Below are 19,413 nucleotides of genomic sequence, written 5' to 3'. Positions count from 1 at the left end.
CATTGAGGAAAATTATCACAATCTTTGCGCAGTAGACACCGGGATGCAACATTAATCGACATTAATCCGTTATAAGGAAGCAATTGCAATGTCTTGTGGGGGTTGAAACCTATGCTAATGCATTCATTAAAATAACAGAATAGTATATAGTAAGTCCTACTTATGTGTAACATACATGTGTAGGATTAAAAAAACATACAAGAAGGTAAAATAAAAATGTGTTTACCTTTGATGTGATTTGAGCTGGTAAAGTGGAGTAGCGGGTGGCTCAGACGAGGGGTGGGTAAAGCAGATTCAAAATGAAACAGATTTCATACATTCCGCAAGTGAGGATTGTCATGCCATTCGAAGATTTTATTGCTTTGATTGCCTCCTTGTTTTTAACAATCGCCAATTAGGTATGCCACTATTATTTAGTGAGGGTGTTGATTTGTGTGCCTCCTTAATATAAGTTTTGTTTCCATTGTTATCTTCTTTCTTCTCCCTTATAGCCTTACTGTATCCATTGGGTTCCTGACTGTACAGTCCTCTCCCGTTATACATTCTTTGTCATAGCCCGCTAGAGGGCGTTTAAAAAAAAAAAATTCCAGTGTTTTCTATGCGTTTTAATTTCGTTCACAAATCACTTTACTACCCTTTTGTGCACTTTTCTTAATTTACTGAAATAAGTACATTTAACATTTGATGTTGAAAAGAAAACGTTCAACAATAATGCAGGTCGTTTTGTTTGTTGCCATTACGGTATAACTGAGTGACGTAATGCTTGATGGAAGGTACAGTACCCTGTTTAATTTATTTCTTTTCGTCATAACTATGATATATTTTAAGCATGTTTCTCATTAGCTCAACAGACTCTGCTGTTGTTGTATTTATTTTTGTGTGTTTTTTTTCATGTTGATGAAAAATTGTGCAGATAAAAGGTTCTACGGATGTGCTGCACGTTTAGTTTTATATTACGGTAAAGTGAAATGTTTGCCCTAGTACTGGATGTTATAAATATTATTTTTCTTTTATTTCTTGTCATCATAACAAGAATCAACATTTTTGTGTGTTATTTTTTATTTACTGAAAGAAAAACATTTTAATGTTTTTTTTCCTACTGACATAATTTTGTGTATTTTTTTTTTCTAAAAATATGCTTCTTGTTTAGGGCTGTCATTATGGTAAAACTGTTTTTCGGTTCTACTTGATGCTAGGGTATACATTATTTAGATAAAATTTCTTAGGAATTATACATATATATATTTTTTTTTTACTGACGACGTTTGGTGTCGTAAAGCGAACATTATATGAATGTGCTCCATTTCGGTGGAGCTGAGTGTTTGGCGTAATACTATCTTGTTATTTAAGCTAGGCTATACTTGTTTTAGCGTTTTTTTTGACATTTACTATAATAGATTGATTTATTTATTCATTCATGCATTCATGTATTTATTGATTTGAGCTTATTTTTTTATTATTATTTTTTATTTTACTTCATAATGACGAAATTTAATTGACGAAAAGAAGACGTTCTACGAATACGTTACTCTTTTAGTGTGGGCATTACGGTAAAGCTCGAATCAGCTGTACTTGCACTGCGGTCACATTTGGTTGCAACAACTCGTGCTGACTCGCTCACATCGGATTTGTCCTTCAATTACTTACTTTTATTTGCATTTTTTTAATTAATAAAATGTCAGTTTGTCGGTTTATCGTCGTTTTTATCACTCGCTGATTATTTTATGTTTTTTTTGATAGGGGGAGGCTTTTGTCATCGCTAAGATCTGCTGCAACCTTTTAATCAGTGAGGAACATCTGATTCTAAGACGCTTATATAAGAAGGTAAATACAGTTTATCTGGAATCATTTTCCTCTTGGTGGTTTCATCTACAGTTTTACTTTCGAAAAGAGCCACATCCCGCTTGTGTTCATGCCAGATCTGCAGCGTTTTAGATTCTCGCACTATAGCATGAATCCATTGTTGGGGGAGCACCTCCAACAAGATCCGCAACCGAACCAGGCCTCTGGACCACCAGAATCCCCCTCTGTTCCCTTCCCGGACTCCGATTTAGTTTCTCCGTCGTCTCTTTTGCTGCTCCCTGGGCCTGATCATCCGGATTCTGAGATCCCGTCCCAGAGTTCCTCTTATATCCATCATCGCTATCAGCATCCTCACCCCCCTGCAGCCATGGCCCTCAGAAACGACCTTGGGTCCAATATTAGCGTCCTCAAAACACTCAACCTGAGATTTAGATGCTTCCTGGCTAAAGTCCACGAACTGGAACGCAGGAATAAACTTCTGGAGAAGCAACTGCAGCAAGCCATGGAGTCCAACGCCAGCCGGCCCCTCACGCAAGAATCTGGGGTTCAAACGGGTCCGACGGGGTCGGCCCCCCTCAGACCCGGCTCGCTTCCCTTCCACAACACCAATAACTCAGCCAGGAGGCCTACAAGTTCGCCCTGCACGGTTTCTGAAACTGAGAAATTAGATTCTACCCCGCCAGCAAACTCGCCCATGTCCAGACCCGGAAGCCGCCCGTCGACGGTGGCCCGCCTGTTGCCAGGCACTATCTTTTCCCACAATCCCGTTCGCAGGTATGGGTCGGAGCGTCTCACCAGTCCAGGGGTGTCCTGGGTGCACCCGGACGGGGTCGGGGTCCAGATCGATACCATCACCCCCGAGATCCGAGCACTCTATAATGTTCTGGCGAAGGTCAAGCGGGAGAGGGATGAGTATAAGCGCAGGTAAGAGGAATTTGAGTGATGCTTTGACTTGCGTGTTTAATGGTTTCGTTTCTGTGCTCGTATATGAAGGTACGATAAATTAATCAATATAAAAATTTGATAAAGAGTGAAACTTCCTGTATCCCGGGGGATATGTTCTAAAAAAAACCTGTGAAAGGCGAAAACTGGGTAGAAAGTTTTTACTTTTTGGTAAATTAACCTGTAACCCCGGGATAAGACATTAATCCATTCTGAGGTGGAGATTACAAGGTGAAATAGCCATATAGCGGAGGACAGAAACCGATGCTAATTAACTTATCACACATTACAGTGGACCCCCAAGATATGACATGAATCTGTTCTGAGGTGGGAATTGCAAAGTGAAATGAATTTATAGGAGGGAAAAGAAACCAATGTGTTCGGAACCCTCGGTTCTCTAAATAAAAACATTGAAATAACAAAATATTAACTTTTACTTATGTGTAATATACGTGCATATGATTAGATGATAAATCAATATACAAGTAAAGGAAAAATGTCATTTTATTAACATTTGGTGTGACATGGCTTGAGCTGGTTGAGTGGAGTAGCAGGTGGATGCAGGGGTGGGGGCTGCGAAGCGGCAGATTCAAATAAAAACGAATTTTAACCTCCACTTTCAAAGATTTTCATGTCCTTAAAAAATGTCCTTGCTTTAGTTGCCAACTTATTCATAATAATCGTCCGGATCGTCAATTTTGTCACAGCAATTGAACGTAGAGCGTGTATTTCTACTTGGTGTTTCTTTAATATTTCAAGCACACTTTCCATGGTTGCTATGTTTTTGCTTCACCCTTTAGCATCATTGACAGCCTTGAAACCTATAGCAAATAAATACAATATTGTATCACCTAATAGTTACGTCTTTATGAAGTACTCAAAATTCCAAACTTTAGAAAAGAAAAAAAGCATCGTGGGAGGTACTTCAGCCAATAGCTTGTCGCCATTTTCGTCATGATTCCAAAATGCAAACCAATAGCACACCAGCATTGTATGACATCAACCAACAGCAAACATGAGACATAACTGGTAATATACACAAACATTGCAAAGTCAGAAATGAATACGTTTTTGATGTGGTGGTCGTATATTTGGCATAATGCCTTCAAGAGGGGCCGAAAAAACATTCCACACCGTGTAGTGAAAACGTCGTGAGGCAGGGGTCGCTGTAACCCAGAAGGTCTAATGTGGGTGCAATTGTCCCTCCTGTAAAAAATAAATAAAATACTTAAAGGAGCTGTCTGAAATTTTGGAACTTTGTCACTCTCTGTAGCCATCTCCTGACTAAAAGTCATGATTGCAGCCTTAGCTCATTCATGATATGCGTGCATGTACGTGCATTTCTTAGACCCGCTCAAATAAAGTTTTCTTTTTTTCATCATTCTTGGGGTATATTATTTGGACAAGTGCTAATTACAGTCAGAGAAATAATAACATACAACTTACTAAGACAAAAAAACGTCAGTTAGGGTTCAAGTCGGTTAGGGATTAGGAGTAGAGTTAGGGGGTTAGTTTTTGGAGTAATGGGATTAAGGTTAGAGTTATGGGTCGGGTAAGGGGGCTTGGGCTTAGGGCTTGGGTTAGCAACCCAAAATGTTGAAAGAGCCATTTTGGAACAGAAAAAAAAATATGTTTGGATCATTTTCCATTTTCAAACATTTTGAAAAAAGTGCCAGGGAACCACCAGTGAGCACCAAAGAGCCGCATATGGCTCCAGAGACGCCTGTTGCTGACCCCATGGTTAGGGGTTATGTTTTGTGTCAAAACGAGCATTTTCCGTCCATATCATATTTCACTGTGAAAATAATATGACTAATAAAAGATAGAAAACTTCCCTTGTGTGAATCTAAATACTCAGCAAGAACTTCCTTTTATTGCTTGTTTAGGTTTTTAAAGGTCCCTAACTTTCATTTCTAGGCCATAATCAATCCTTCACTTGACTTGAAAGAAATTTGGCTCATCAATTCAAGGCTTATTGCACTTGCAAGCTTTTTTTGTGAGCAGCTGCAGCTCAGCTGTCTGGAGCTGAGTCAGCATAAATTCCAGCCACTCTTTGTAAAGAAGCAGTTGTTGCTAGGAAGATAAACACAACCAGTTCTAACTACACAGAAGAGAGAAGGTCATCTGTTTCCATTGTCATTGGCACATCCAGGGACCAATCTTATCCAAGAGACAACTTATGCCTTTATTTTGAAAGGTCCCAACATTTTTGGGGCCTTATATGTTGTATGCTATTAGGATAATAACGATATTCTCTATCTATTATCGCTAATTGCATATTGCTGTGAGCGGGGGCTAGCATAACACATTTTTGTCGGGCCCGGCAGCTCCTACTCCTGTGGCTGCGATCCGTTATTCCGATTGCATAATGTTGCAGGTGGGGACCAGCAGAGCAAGCTTTTGTATAGCCTGGCAGATCTTTTCTTGCTGTTATTTCTATCTAAAATAAAGTGCACTGTTCTGGACGTGATCCATTCATTCCAATCCCATTTTGCTGCGAGCAGAAACCTGCAAAGCTCACTTTTGTGAAGAGTCGTGCCGTTATGGCCCACCTAAAATGAAATGCACGGTTGTGGCCGAGGGAATTTTATTTTCAGTTCGGATTGCTGAAGCGTGGCATCGTGGAATAAACTGCACTGTTTTGGCTGCAATCCATTTTCTCCATTCATCTATTGCTGAGAGCAGGAGTCAAAATAGCAAATTTGTGTCATGCACTTCATTACGTTGTTTCCAACAAAAATGAACAGTACCCGTGTAGCCGCAATCCCTTATCCCAGATAGAATATTGCTATGAGTGGGGACCGGCAGTGCACAGTTTTATTTGGCCTGGCAGCTATTAACTTGCTTTTCTTTCCACCTTAAATGAAACGCACTCTTGCGGCCGTGATCCACGATTCCCAATCCCATATTGCTGTGACCAGGTAACCGGCAGAAGGCGCTTTTTTGGGAGACGTTCAATTCTGGCCTGCTGAAATGAACTCCTCTGATTTTGCTATCCATTACCACCGGTCGTATTTAGCTGAGAACGGGGGCCTAGATAGCAAATTAATGTCATGCATCTCATTTTTTTTCTCCCTGTTCTTTCTGCCAAAAAAAAACAGCACCAGTGCTGCTGTAATCCATTATCCCACAAAGCACATGTCAAAAATGAGGGAGGGAGGGCCTTTCTAAACATCAGGTAGGGCCTGGTCCCCATTATCCGCTATTAACAAGGGATTACAATACTGTCAATTATTGATGTCATCCTGTATGACCTCATACACGCTCAGTTTAAAACCGTCTCGTGCGGATTCCTTTCAAGTCTCCTCCCGACCCAACACCTACTTGTGATTCCCCTTCACCTCCTTTTCCCTCACAAAATATGAAGTAACTTTCCTTGGGTAATAGCTCAGCCACACAAGTTGGCGTGACCCCGCCCCCTATAACTCAACCCCTCCCACACTCACTGTATCTGCATTGCACCAGGCGGTGAGGTGGAGGGGGCCCTCAGGAAAAGGGGCAGGGATTGGCTACGATCTCGGCCTGCCGCATCAACTCACCGAGTGTTTGCAAACACTGCGGCAGGCCGCAGAAGAGTTTGGCTTATTCAACATATTTAAAAGCGTCATAAAATTCACGATCGAACAATTTATGACCCTCATTTGCCAGTCAAGTAATTAAACGGATCAGAGCGTAGAAAAATGCTGATATCATGCTTGCAATTCTTTTGGATTCTGAATGTCTATGGAAGATTACATGTGTCTGCGTCAGCTTGGATAGGCGGGGCTTTTTGCGACAGTGTGAGTGTCGGGGCGGAGGCTGTGGTCAACAGCAGCTTTACTGTGTTTTGTTGTTTTTCAGGCGATTGCAGTGCTTTACATAAAATTAAATCACACATTACAGTAGACCCCAGGATATGACCTGTATCTGTACGCTAAGTGAACTTGGCATATAGCGGGGGACAGAAAGTGATGCTAATTAGCTAAGGTGTTCCAAACCCCCCAGTTACCAACATAAAAACACTAATTAAGAAAACAATATATAATAAGTACTACTTATGTGTAATATACCTGCATACAATTAACCCTCGTGTGTCATGAACCGGAACTGGATCAGGACCCAAATGTGCGATGTTCTCACACAAGTCTTTATTCTATGGGAAATGGGGAGTCATGCACGTTAGGCAGCGGTCTGGCGTGGAAAGACAGGAAGCCAGAGACCGACGAGATCAACACCAATTGCCGAGCAGATATTGGACAGATGGGGTCGATGCCGGACAGGACGGGACAGACGGGATTGATAATGAAACAGGATATCAAAATTAAACAGGACAAAGTAGACGGGAACGAAAACTGGAGAGAATAATAAACAGGACAAAAATAGATGAGAACAAAACTAGAAACCGATATTAAACAGGACAAAATAAACGGGAACAATACCGGACAGGAAATACCTACAGGAAACAGGACACAGTCAGAACCCACGTCTTGCGGGTCAGAGTTTCCTTGACGGACTGAAAAAGGAAGAGTAAGAGCACTGAGCTTAAATAGACGGATAGCCAATCTGTCGATGTGCTGCAGCTGGCGCCACACGGGCGGGGCCAATCGGCCGCCATGGTAACCGTGACATCTTGTTGTCATTTAAAGGACAATTTTTGTGTTTTTTTTTTTTAATACGATTTCCATTGAAATGTTAATAAAAATAACATTTCGTTTTTTTCTACTATCTGGACCAATATAGGAAAAGGCATAACATTTAAAGTAAAGTAAAACATCATCAACAAAAACATTTAGGGAATTTCTTTGTAACACAGTGTCGGAGAATTTTGAGGGTTAATTGACATTATGAATGAATATATATGTCCAGGAAAAATGACATTGTCGTTACATTTGGTGTAACGTGACTTGACTGGTACAGTAGAGGTAGTGGATGGATGCATGCCCTTATGCATAACAGAAACTTAATCATTGTTTGGTCCCCTTAGAAGATTTCCTTGCTTTAATCACCTCCTTTTTAACAATAGTCCCGATGTTTTTTTGTTTAATTCCTGTAACTTAGCGAGGGTACCCATTTGTGTGCCGTTTTCACATTTCTTGGTAATTGCAAGCTTTGTTTCCGTGGTCAGCATGTTTTTGCTTCTCCTTTAGCATCCCTGCAAGCCTTGGGATCAGTAGCGAGTAAATACAGTGCTAAAATACAATGTCGTATCACACTAACTCACAAAGTCTGAACAAAAGCGCACAAAATATCTGAACTAAATAAGGTAGTCTGGCCAATAACGTATCAGTGTTTACATTAAATGTCGTGATGCAAACCAATAGCAGCCCAGCATTTATCTGACATTGACAGCCTAGAGAGTTTTTGGGCCATGCAAAATAATTTGTTTTTGATGTTGTATACGAGGTAAAGGCCGTCAATAGAGGCCAAAATACGGCCATATGCCTTAACCAGAATAACCATGCGTGTGACTTCTTCTTTGTTCTTGATAATTACAAACTTCGGTTCCATGGTTATTATGTTTTAGCCCCTCCCTTCTGGATTTCTGTGATGCTGTGACACAAACCAATAGCACCCCAACATTTTATATGATTTTGTTTAATGGCGGACCGATATCTAAGAAACGTAACTCGGATGAACACTGCAAAGCTATTTGATATGTTTTCGACTCGCTAATCTGTTTTTGATTTTGTATAGTAGAGAAAATATTGTGAAGCGGGACGGAAAAAAGATAATTCCACGACAGGGACGCCAGACAGTTTACTGTAAACAGATTTGGTACGGGTGCTTGAAATCCTTGCAAATGCTTGAATTTTAATGTTGTGTTTTCAAGGATAGAAAAGTGCTTCAATTTTAGGTGAAGTGCTGGTAAATGCTTGAAATTGTTGCCATGTTCCTCAACAAGTCTGCTTAAAGATGATGCCGACGGTGGCTTTGCTTTGCCATTGCATTTCTTCTTGCCTCGTGATTAGCAGCAGCACGCATTACTTTGTTGTCCGATGAAGCGTCGTCGCCCCCTATGGGTCGCGCCCAAGAGGACAAGTGCATGCTACAGTTAAACAGGGCACTATGAAAAGTGTAATACTGCAAGGATTAAATAACAATTGTAGGTATTTATTACCGGCCATGCAAATGAAGAGAGCGTTTCCCAGTGGTAAATTCTAATGGGAAGAATTACATAAGCATGAACTTGAAAATTGTCTTTGAAAGTCTTTAAAAAGTGCTTGAATTTGGCCAGGAAAAAAAAGTGTAAAACTGCTAGACTTCACCTCCTGCTTGTTTGCCTCCTAGATGGGAAGAAGAATACACAATGCGGATGGACCTGCAGCACAAAATTTCCGACTTGCAAGAGGTAATGATTTGTGGATGCAAAAGAGTATGTTTGGAATTTTCCGGTTTGGCTTTTTGTGCAGGATCTGCAGGAGAGCGAAGGCTGCCAGGACGAGCTCGCCCTCCGAGTGCAGCAGTTGAAGGCCGAGCTGGTTCTCTTCAAAAGCCTCATGAGCAATGTGAGGGCAGCATTTCACATGAAATTGGCTTATTCTTTTTTAAATGTATTTATTTACAAAGCTTATTAGAATCTCTTTTTTGATTTTGTTTTTCATTTCTTTGTTTTTGTTCAAATTAATTTCTTTAATTTCATTTTCCATATTATCCCTCTATGGTTTATTAAACAATTATTCAAAGGGTAATCATTCACAAATCTGTCAATATTAAATGTTTTTTAATTTAATGTAAAAATATATTTACAGAAGATTCATTTTTGCAGATTAATAGTGGTTTTCCCTGTCTTGAAAGAAACACATTTTGAACCAAGTTTATATCACATTTATATAATTGAAAGAGAGAAATACTGTGTAGCCTTTTGGGCTGGAATTTTCACATTACAATTATTTTTGACGATGTCCCTTTAAAATGATACCCGACTCATAACTTATTTCTCTTTTAACATGCAAACTAAGAAAATTGAAGCCTTACTTATATATATTTTTTTTAAATTCAGAATTTTACAGACCTGGACACAAAAATTCAGGAAAAAGCAATGAAGGTGGACATGGACATCTGCCGCAGGATCGACATTACCGCCCGCCTTTGCGATGTGGCGCAGCAGAGGAACTGTGAAGACGTCATACAGATATACCAGGTGGACAATATTCAAGTATTATTTCTGCCAATGTCGTTTATTGTGAAGATTATTTTCCAAAAAGAACCCGTGATAGGGGAAATGTGCAGTACCGTGAAAAAATATTTGCCCCATTCATGATTTCTGTGTTTTTTGCATATTTATCACTCACAAAGGTGAAAAAGTTATTGCCCCCTCAATCCAGTAGCAAGTTGGGCCACATTTGGCAGCAATAACAGAAATTAAAGTTTTACAAAAATTTGTAATGAGTCTTTCACAACGCTGTGGAGGAATTTTTGGCCCACTCTTCTTTGTTTAAAATCTGCCATATTGGCGGGTTTTCTAGCATGAACTGCCCGTTTAAGGTCACACCACAGCATATCGATTGGATTTGAATCCAGGCTTTATCATGGTCACTCCAGAACCTTCAGTTTTTTGTTTTTTAACCATATAAAGGTTGATTTGCTGTTGTGTTTCGGACCATTGTCCTGTTGCATGATCCAAGAGCGCTTGAGTTTGAGGGCATGGACTGATCGCCAGAAGTTCTCCTTCAAGATCTTCAGGACACCAGAATTCATTATTCTGTCAACCACATCAAGTTGTCCTGGCCCTGAGGCAGCTAAGCAGGCCCAGACTATCGCACTCCCACCACCATACTTTACCGTTGGCATCATGTTCTTTCTCGTCAAATGCCTTGCCATTTTTACGCCAGATGTAACTGGCTGCGCACCAAAGGGTTCATTATTTGACTCATCAGTCCAAAAATGTTTCTCCAAAGGTCTTGATGATAATCAGATGCTTTTGGCAAATGTTAGACCACTCTTTGTGTTCGATTGTGACAGGCGTGGCTTTTGCCCGGGAACTTTGCCATGGATGCCATTTTTGACCAATGTTTTTCTTGCAGTGAAGTGGTGAACACTGACCTTAACTGAGGCCAGCGAGGCCTGTAGTTCCTTGGATAATTTTCCAGGTTCTTTTGTAAAAACATGGATGAGCCGTCATTGCACTTTTGGAATAACCTTAGATGGTCGACTACTCCTGGGAAGGTTTGCCACTGTTTCCAGTTTCCTTCATTTGTGGATAATGGCTCTGACAGTGGTTTGCTGGAGCTCTACAGCATTAGAGATGGCTATGTGCCATTTTCTGGACATATCGATTCCAATCTCTCTTTAACTAATTTCTTCTGGAATGTTTTGGGATTGTGGCATGTCAATTGTGTTCTTGAGATTTTGTAGCCTACTTCACTTTGTCTAACAGATCCAATTTAAGTGATTTCTTGATTCAAGGAAGGTAGTGGCAATCGCTTTTAGTGTGGCCTGTGGAATTGAACTTAGTTACAGTTACTTTGAGTGATAAATATGTAAAAACACCGAATTCTGGAAGGGAATAGTTATGGGCATAGTGAAGCCTCATGAACCAATAAGACCTTGGGTGACATGTGTCACACGATGTTTCACTAAACAGTGTTTCATTCATTTCTTTATTGACCTCTGCTGCAGTAGTGCAGTATCACAGCTGCAGTATTGTGAGGAAGTCTTGAGGAATAAATATGAATTGTTAATCCATTTTTTTTCATCAATGAATCAAGACATTAACGTGTGCATGTAATTTTAAAAACAATGTTTTATTATCGCATCTCTTGGACGGCCTGAACTGAGTCTATTGAAAAACTAGATGGCTGACTATATATGGCATCACGATTGCTGATTACGAATGCCTAACTAACATACTTAAGAACAACAAACAATAAAAAAAACAATTCTCTTCCCATCTGTGTGGAAAAAATATTGTCTCACTTGCTGTCTCTATGTTTTCTGAATGTCCCAACTTTCTCCTCGTGATATGTTGTTCTCGAAAGAAGGGGTTCCATGAGCCGGCTTTTGAAAGTGAACGATGGGAGCTGGCTCCTCACCGATCAAGAGCTAGCTAAAAACAAAAAAAACACATTTTATTGCTCATTTGCCCTATAAAACTCATAAAGTAGAAGTTTGTTATATTCCCTGTAAAATAAGTCAATAAAAATATAAATAAATAAACTCGTTTATAACAAATTGATTCTCATACTACTCAGATTCAGATATACTTTATTGTCATTCTAGTACACGTGTCTACAGAACGAAATGTCGATACATCTGACCCGCACAGTTTCCTTGAATGTACAGATATAAATAAGATGTTGTATTAAGTTGGAGTATTGAAGTACTAATAAGTACTAATAATATACTAAATAATTATGGCTATGTATAGTATTATACAGTAGTGCAAAGAGTGCAAGAGTAGCAGCTAACCACTCTTTAATTGCCTAAACATAATTACCAATACCTGAACAGATTTTTTTGTTGTCCATAAAGCCCATGAGTTGGAATTTATTTGTTTGAATTTCTAAAGTAACAACTTATGATATTATGTTGTTACTATGTTATTTCCAGGTAATTATTAAAACTAGAGGGTAAATAGACCCACTCAACCCATTTAAAAAAAAATTACAAGAAAATTACAATGACCCAGCAATGGTGAGCTATTTTCAGAACAGTTCCGCAGGCATCTCAACTGTCCTCAGGGTGCACCCTGGTGCCCATGGGCACCACGTTGGAGACCCCTGGATAAAAGCAATAAAAATAATCTGAAGAGCTGCTTAGAAGTTGAGAGAGCTGGCTATTTTTAGTGAGTCGAGTCAAAAGAGCCACTTTTCTAAAAAAGAGCCTCTTTTGTAAAAAAAAGCCGGAATTCCCATCACTATTTGCTCCCTGTCCACACCAGATTTATGCGATCAATAGGTCGGGCCTGGTCACGTGATCAAATCCGCTCGACGGGCTCAGACGAAAACGAGGCTTTATTTTTAGTCACGTGATATTTCGTGATGCATGTGTGAGAGTATGATGTCATATGTGACAGCAAGTATGAGTTACTTCTCAAATAAGCCTCTCAAAAGGTGTCACTGTTTATTATTTTTAATTTTCAAATCATCTCGAAGGTTACAAACAACCAGCCGTCTTTGAGCCTTCGCCGCAAACAAACGCCGATTTCCGTCAACGGAAGCGAGGTCGATGAACCAATCAGCACGTCCGAAAGTGAGGTGGGCGTGGCCAAAGAAGCCGAGCATCAGCACGCCAACTCGGCGGCCAATCAGATCAACGAGGAAATGCAGAGGATGCTCAACCACTTGTGAGACGTCGCGATCTTGCCGCGGGACAAGATTTTTCTGGCCAATCACGAACGTTTTTGCAGGCGCGAGTGCGAGTTCGAAGACGACTGCGACAGTTTGGCCTGGGAAGAGACGGAGGAGACGCTGCTGCTGTGGGAGGATTTCCCAGGATGCACTCTGCCTCCTGACCCCGCCCACCCGCCTGGAGAGGTAAAAATAAATACACCAAAATAGCTCTCCTAAAAACCATCAAGAAACCAATATATGTACATATATTTTTATTATTATCATTTATTCTGGTTTTTGATTTAAAAAGTCAATCAGTGAATAGATACAAAAAAAAATCAGTAATTAGTAAAAAATAATTAAATAATAAAAAAATAATAATCCTCACTGAAGACAGCGCTTTACAATGTGCTTCACACTTACCCATTCACACACACACTCTCACAACGATAGCAGTGATAGCCAAGCAAGGCTTATCTGCTTATCGGAGGCATTAGGGGTTCAGTGTTTTGCCCAAGGACGCTTCGGAATTGAACCTGCGAACTCTCTGACACAAGACGAGTAGTATCAAAATGGCAGCCATCTATGTTAGCTTTGTCAAGTTGTGTCATAAACTTACGAATAGAAGAAACATGGTCATAAAATAAAGGGAAAAAACCCACAAAGTCCGTAATATATTGCCTGAAAATAACAACTTTTAGGATGTGCTTCAGTATATTCACTGATACCATGTATTGATACTCCAAGTACATTTATACAGTAAACATTTTTGGGACGCATACACCGAATATTCTGGACAAAAAGTTCCTTCTTCTTGACTAGAGTGATAACTACTGCCAAGGAGGACCTTGTGTATCGTTAACTGGAGTTTACAGCCTTCCAAAATGATTTTGAATTAAATAATAATAATAATATTTTTTTATATTTACAATACATTTTCTCCTTAGTATGTGCAAGGACTTTCCAAGTCCAGAATACACTTTCCCTTTTTATTTTAATATTGTATTTAATTTATATATATATATATATATATATATATATATATATATACCGTATAATTATATATCCTGTAAATATACATTGTATTTTATTTTTTAAACATTTGAATAAATAAATTAGAAAAATGTAATTCAATAGAAGAACTATAACAACATTTGAAAAAAGTTTTTTAATATTATTACTGATTTCTATTTTGATTAAAAAAAAAACAATTCATTAATGAATTAATAATTACAAAAAAAAACGTATTAAATACCAAAAAGTAATTAAAAGAGAAAGGTAAATCAATAATTAGATAAACCCGCAAACCAAACAATATTGTCAACAAATATTTATCAGTCATCACATATTTTTGTTTCAATTTAAAAATTAGCCAAGTCAAGTCATTTTTATTTGTATAGCCCTTAATTAAATAAATAAATAAATACATATGGAATTTTTTTATTTTTATTTTTTTATATCATATATATCATTCATATGGTGTACCATTTTATTTTTATTTCAATTATTTTACTAATATATAAAAACAAAATTTAAAACCAGCGAAAGTGTCTGCCAGTGTTGCAAGATTTTATTTTTCTTTCCAAATATTTTTTGCCATATAAAAGTGTTTTGTTGAGCGGGACATACATTCGTATAAAATATATTTCAAAAACATATACAAAGAATGAATTATTTTTTTTACAACTTTTTTTCAATTATCTATTTTGTATTTTCCAAAATGTTAAATGAAAAAAACCTAGCTTTGTTCATATTTCAATTACCAAAATAATTATAATTCCATGAATTATGAACGTCCTACAAGAGTATACATAAGCATGAAATATTTAATTTCAATATTTCCTACAGACCATTTTACTTCTTCTTTTCTTCTCCCAGCAGGAAGACTGTCTGGAAAAAGTGATCAACGACACGGAATGCTTGTTCCAGTCTCGGGAAAAGGAATACCAGGAGACCATTGACCAGATTGAGGTCCGATTCTTGCAGACTGTTTATCATATTTTCATAAATTGTTCACTAGGCAGCACGGCAGCGCAGTGGTTAGCAGGGTTGGGTAGGGTTACTTTAACTTGATTACTTTCAATTACTTTTGGAATACTCCAATACCAAATATGCTAATAAAAGACAAAAGAAACTAAATAGGAATAAAATGACTAAATTTTGTGCAGGCTCGGGGAGGAACGGAATACATGGAACGGCAAAAATGATGTTGGCAAGCTGTTTGGATGTATTTTCATTTTGTTTCTGTCGCATTTTATGTTAGTTTTGCCGGAGATCAAAGCCATTAGAGAAAGCTTACCACGTGTTGTGAGTCATGATTTTATTCATATTTAGTTTCTTTTGTCTTTTATTGGCATATTTGGTATTGGAGTAATCCAAAAGTAATTGAAAGTAATCAAGTTAAAGTAACCCTACCCAACCCTGGTGGTTAGCACATGTGCGGCACAGTTTTGAGCTCATGAGATTGAACCTTCCTGTTTGGAGCATGGAACATGTTTTGCGTGGGTTTCCTCCTAGATTCCAAAAACATGCATCTCAGGTTTATTGGCCGGTCCAAATTGTCCGCCTTTGTGTCCCTGTAACTGGTTGGCAAGTAGTTCAGGGTGTCCCCTGCCCACTGCCCGAAGATAGCTGGGATGGGCTCCAGCACCCCTGCGCCCCTACTGAGAATAAGCGGTGCAGATAAGGAATGAATGAATGAATGAAATTGTTCACTGTTGGCTCGATGCTGCCATCTATGGTTAGAAATTGAAAAATGTCTTGGCTGTGAGAGAGAAAAAAAATAATTGAGAGGGGTCTTCTACTTATTAATGCGGGTCAGTGGTCTGGTCTGCTCGTTTGCAGATGTTGTTTTACTCTGAATCAGTTGAAAAACATTTTTGAGGAAAATAAAGTGTTTTTGTTTTCTCCAGCTGGAGCTGGCGACAGCGAAGAGCGACATGAATCGTCACCTGCACGAGTACATGGAGATGTGCTCCATGAAGAGAGGCCTGGACGTCCAGATGGAGACATGCCGGAGACTCATCACCCAAAGCGGAGACAAGTATGTGCAAAGACCTTGCACAATAAGGTCCAAAATATCGATATATCTTTATATGTTTTAATTACTTTTATTGAAATAAAAATAGGAAAATAAAAGTCAATATACGGTCCTAATCTATCGTACTCTATAAATCTCGTGGGTGTGTTTGCATGTGACTTATAGGCTCCGCAACAGCTGAACACATTTGCATGAAAATGTACACAGTTGTACTTTAGGCCCCGCTAGTGCCTTTGGCTAGTTTTAGCCCCAATAAATACCAACAAAATCGATCTGCTCTCGTGGGGTCTGCTTTTGTGTGGTCTCTAAAGCCCTCTGGCGGCCAGATTGGGTTGTGCAGCTCTCAAAATAAACAATAACACACTCCTCCAAAAAACTTAAGTCAAAAATATATACTTATTTATTTATTTTTTTTTTAATAAATAAAATTCAATAAATAATAACAGGTATTTAAAAATGAAGAAATTACCAAAATAACTTTTTTTTGTCATTTTCATTTCATAAGTAAAAATAGAAATATATAAGTCAATCAATAATTAAAAAAAAACACTAGTAATAATCCAAATAAAGAAATAGAAACTCTCTTATTTTTTTAAAGTGTTTTTAGTAGTATTTTTAAATCAAGATGAAATAAGACAATGTCCAAAAAAGCCACTAAACGATAGATTAAAAAAAACTAAAAAAAAATGGAGACATAAATGACCCACCAAATGTCTAAATAAGTACAAAAAAATATTTTTGGGGGAGGAATTTTCTTTTTTTCCATCACTTTTATTTGGGCAAGAAATAAATACAATTTAAAAAGGAAAAGTCAATAAATAGCAACATTGAATTAACAAACTGATAAATAAATAACTAACAAAAAAGGATCAAGTAATAAAACAAATGTTTTTTTTATTTTTCATCACGGTTTTGATTTCAATTAGAATGAATAAATCGAGGGTAAACATGTAATAACGACTTGAAAGACAAAAATAAGACAAAAAAATGTCGGGATAAATAGGCAAAAATAGAACAGAGTAAATAATGAAAAATACAATTTTTTTAAAAAAAATAATTAAAGAGAAAAGTTCAGAATACCTTGACTGAAAAAAATGACCTTTTGCCATTTGCACAGCAACGCATCAGCTCAGACGTCCTCCGAAGATAGCGACCATCGTAAAGGCGACAAGAGCTCCGCCTCCTCATCTGGTGCCGGGAAATCCTGACGGCCCGCCCCCGCAGTCATGTGACCTGCGAGATCCCGCCCCCCTCAGCCAAAAAAACATCGTCATCGTAGTCCGTACGTGTACTCCAATAGCTTACACTTAGCCTTGCTCACGTTGAGGTTTAATAGGAGTTGGCACAAAATGCGAAGCTTTTACCGGAGGACTGACAATTTTTTGTGGCTGCTTTAAAAAACAAAATATTCGAACAACGCAATACAAACGACAAAACATCAAATAAATATATTATCCCTGTTCTGTCCACCAAATAGTCGACTGCTCTCGTGCATCCACAATTCAATATCAGCAATCACAGGTGGCTGAAAGCGGGGACAAACAAAGCCACTTTTGATGGGGCTAGCGGCAGTTTTTTTCAGTTATTTCTGCTTAAAATGAACTGCACTTGAGCAACCGCAACCCATTATCCCCAATCCTTTGTGGCGGCATGCGGGGACCGGCAGAGCGCACGTCATTATCCAACGTCGACTTTTGCAGAGAGTAGGGGGCCGACGGAGCGCATTTTTTTTTTAAGTTCAGGCCGTTGAAGCGTGCCATTGTGGCCAGCCTAAAATGCGGTGCGCTGTTTTGAACGCAATCCATTACCTCCCATCGACTATTGCTGAGAGAAGGAGGAAACGGAGCACTCTTTATTTTTGGTTCGGCCTGCTGGAGCGTGCATTTTTTTTAGACATGCCATGGTGGCCTGCTTAAAATTAACAGCTTTGTATTGGCCGCAATACAATATCCCTGGTTAACTATGACTGAGAAGAGAGTTTGGCAGAGCGCTTTATTATGGCCCACTTAAAATGAATTGCACCAGAATCCATTATCCCCAGTCGACTTTTGTTGACTTCTCAGAGCAGGAGCCAAGAGAGCAAATTTGTGAGGGAACTGAAGCCAAGAGAGCAAATTCGTGTCATGCATGGTGCCTTTTTTTTGTTCTTTTTGCCTAAAATGAACAGAACCCGTGCAGCCGCAATCCATTATCCCTGGTCATCCATTGCTGCGAGCAGGGACCGGCAGAGCGCATGTGAAAAATGGAACAGGGGTTACTTTGCGTATTTTTGCGTATCACAAGAGGGCTTCTGGTCCCCTTTAACTGTGATAAAAGAGGGGTTACAGTAATGCGTTCGCTCAAATTTGCATTATCCCTTATTTGTTAAGAGGCTCGATAGTTTTGGTTAAAAACAACATCATTCTCACTACTTCTGCTTCTCTTTTTGTGCCATTTCAAATAACATTTTAAAAAGGAAATATTATATATATATATATATATATATATATATATATATATATATATATATATATATAATATAATAATCTTCTTTCTAATACATATAGTAAGGAGCAAATAAGTACAGTAATGTAACACCATACCTATTTCCATGTGGACCACTTTCCCTTTCTCACCCGGATATCACGAGTCAGCGTTATACTGCCTTACTGCTGCAGAGTGCAAGTTTGTTTTGGTTCTGTGCAAAAAAAAAAAAAAAAAAAAAAAAAGAACTTCGGCCCACAAAGCTGCATTTATCCCTCAAGCACTTTAACTACCAATACGAAAGCAACCGCAAGCGTTTGCATGAGAAAAGAAAAGTGGAGGGTTTGTTTAGTAAAACCCAAAAATTGCGATAAATCCCCTTCATCATTGTTTTTATTCTATTTATATTTATTTGAGAAAAGTGTCTAAAACACCTTCAAAGGCATCAGGAAAAGTAGCAAACACACATAAAAAATTGGCAGATCATTTTGTTGTTCTTATTTTACTATATTTCCATTTTTGGGAGGGTAACATAAGAAAATGGTTCAAATTAAATTGATAAGATTTCTAATACAGCAGAGTTTTGCAAATAATTTCTTTGTGTAGTATTTTCTGTAAATATTTTCATTTACATTAATGCTAATATACAATTACTGACATACTCAAATAGAAAACCCTCAAAAAGAGAATAAAACACTACTTAAATATGTAGAAAACTACGGTAAAATAAAAACCACAAAAATTAAAAAAAATCTCTATATAGATAATTTGTAAAATGTACATTTATCTGCCAAAAACCAAGAAATGTTTACTTGATAAAATAAATTTATTTCAACACATGTTTTCTTTCATTTCTAACTGGACTAAGTTGGGTATGGAGCTTCTGGTTTCTAGGGTGTATGCAAGCTAGTTAAC

At 38.3% G+C, this 19,413-nt stretch overlaps 1 protein-coding gene across 5 annotated transcripts; it reads left to right on the top strand.

Moving 5' to 3' along the window:
* The first annotated feature begins 1,585 nt into the window (after nucleotides 1-1,585).
* On the top strand, nucleotides 1,586-18,543 carry LOC148372224 (non-homologous end joining factor IFFO1-like). 5 transcript variants are annotated; one of them, XM_088326859.1, is made up of 11 exons: nucleotides 1,600-1,677; nucleotides 1,741-1,824; nucleotides 1,892-2,727; nucleotides 9,013-9,073; nucleotides 9,135-9,230; nucleotides 9,725-9,865; nucleotides 12,819-13,009; nucleotides 13,073-13,199; nucleotides 14,874-14,966; nucleotides 15,908-16,038; nucleotides 17,153-18,543. In XM_088326859.1, exons 3-11 carry the CDS (start codon nucleotides 1,913-1,915, stop codon nucleotides 17,241-17,243), a joined length of 1,746 nt encoding a protein of 581 aa, XP_088182985.1. In that variant the 5' UTR covers nucleotides 1,600-1,677; nucleotides 1,741-1,824; nucleotides 1,892-1,912; the 3' UTR covers nucleotides 17,244-18,543. The 5 variants fall into 5 exon arrangements, with proteins under 5 accessions (XP_088182983.1, XP_088182986.1, XP_088182982.1 ...); XM_088326857.1 differs by having other exon boundaries at nucleotides 1,586-1,824; XM_088326858.1 differs by having other exon boundaries at nucleotides 1,741-2,727.
* The last annotated feature ends 870 nt before the right edge of the window (nucleotides 18,544-19,413 follow it).

This window comes from Urocampus carinirostris, chromosome 2, assembly GCF_059441175.1.
Source record: "Urocampus carinirostris isolate Australia breed hairy pipefish chromosome 2, RoL_Ucar_1.0, whole genome shotgun sequence".
NCBI classification, from domain to species: domain Eukaryota; kingdom Metazoa; phylum Chordata; class Actinopteri; order Syngnathiformes; family Syngnathidae; genus Urocampus; species Urocampus carinirostris.
The sequence above is the reverse complement of the archived record's forward strand: the minus strand, read 5'-3'. Positions and strand labels throughout refer to the sequence as shown.

What these genes read in the sequence shown, in the direction of transcription:
- LOC148372224 (XM_088326857.1), top strand. Translation starts at nt 1,913, where the DNA reads ATGCCAGATCTGCAGCGTTTTAGATTCTCGCACTATAGCATGAATCCA. An exon ending in TCAAAAGCCTCATGAGCAAT is followed by an intron (nt 9,231 to 9,724) that starts GTGAGGGCAGCA and finishes TTTTAAATTCAG; the next exon opens with AATTTTACAGACCTGGACAC. An exon ending in CCGCCCACCCGCCTGGAGAG is followed by an intron (nt 13,200 to 14,873) that starts GTAAAAATAAAT and finishes TTCTTCTCCCAG; the next exon opens with CAGGAAGACTGTCTGGAAAA.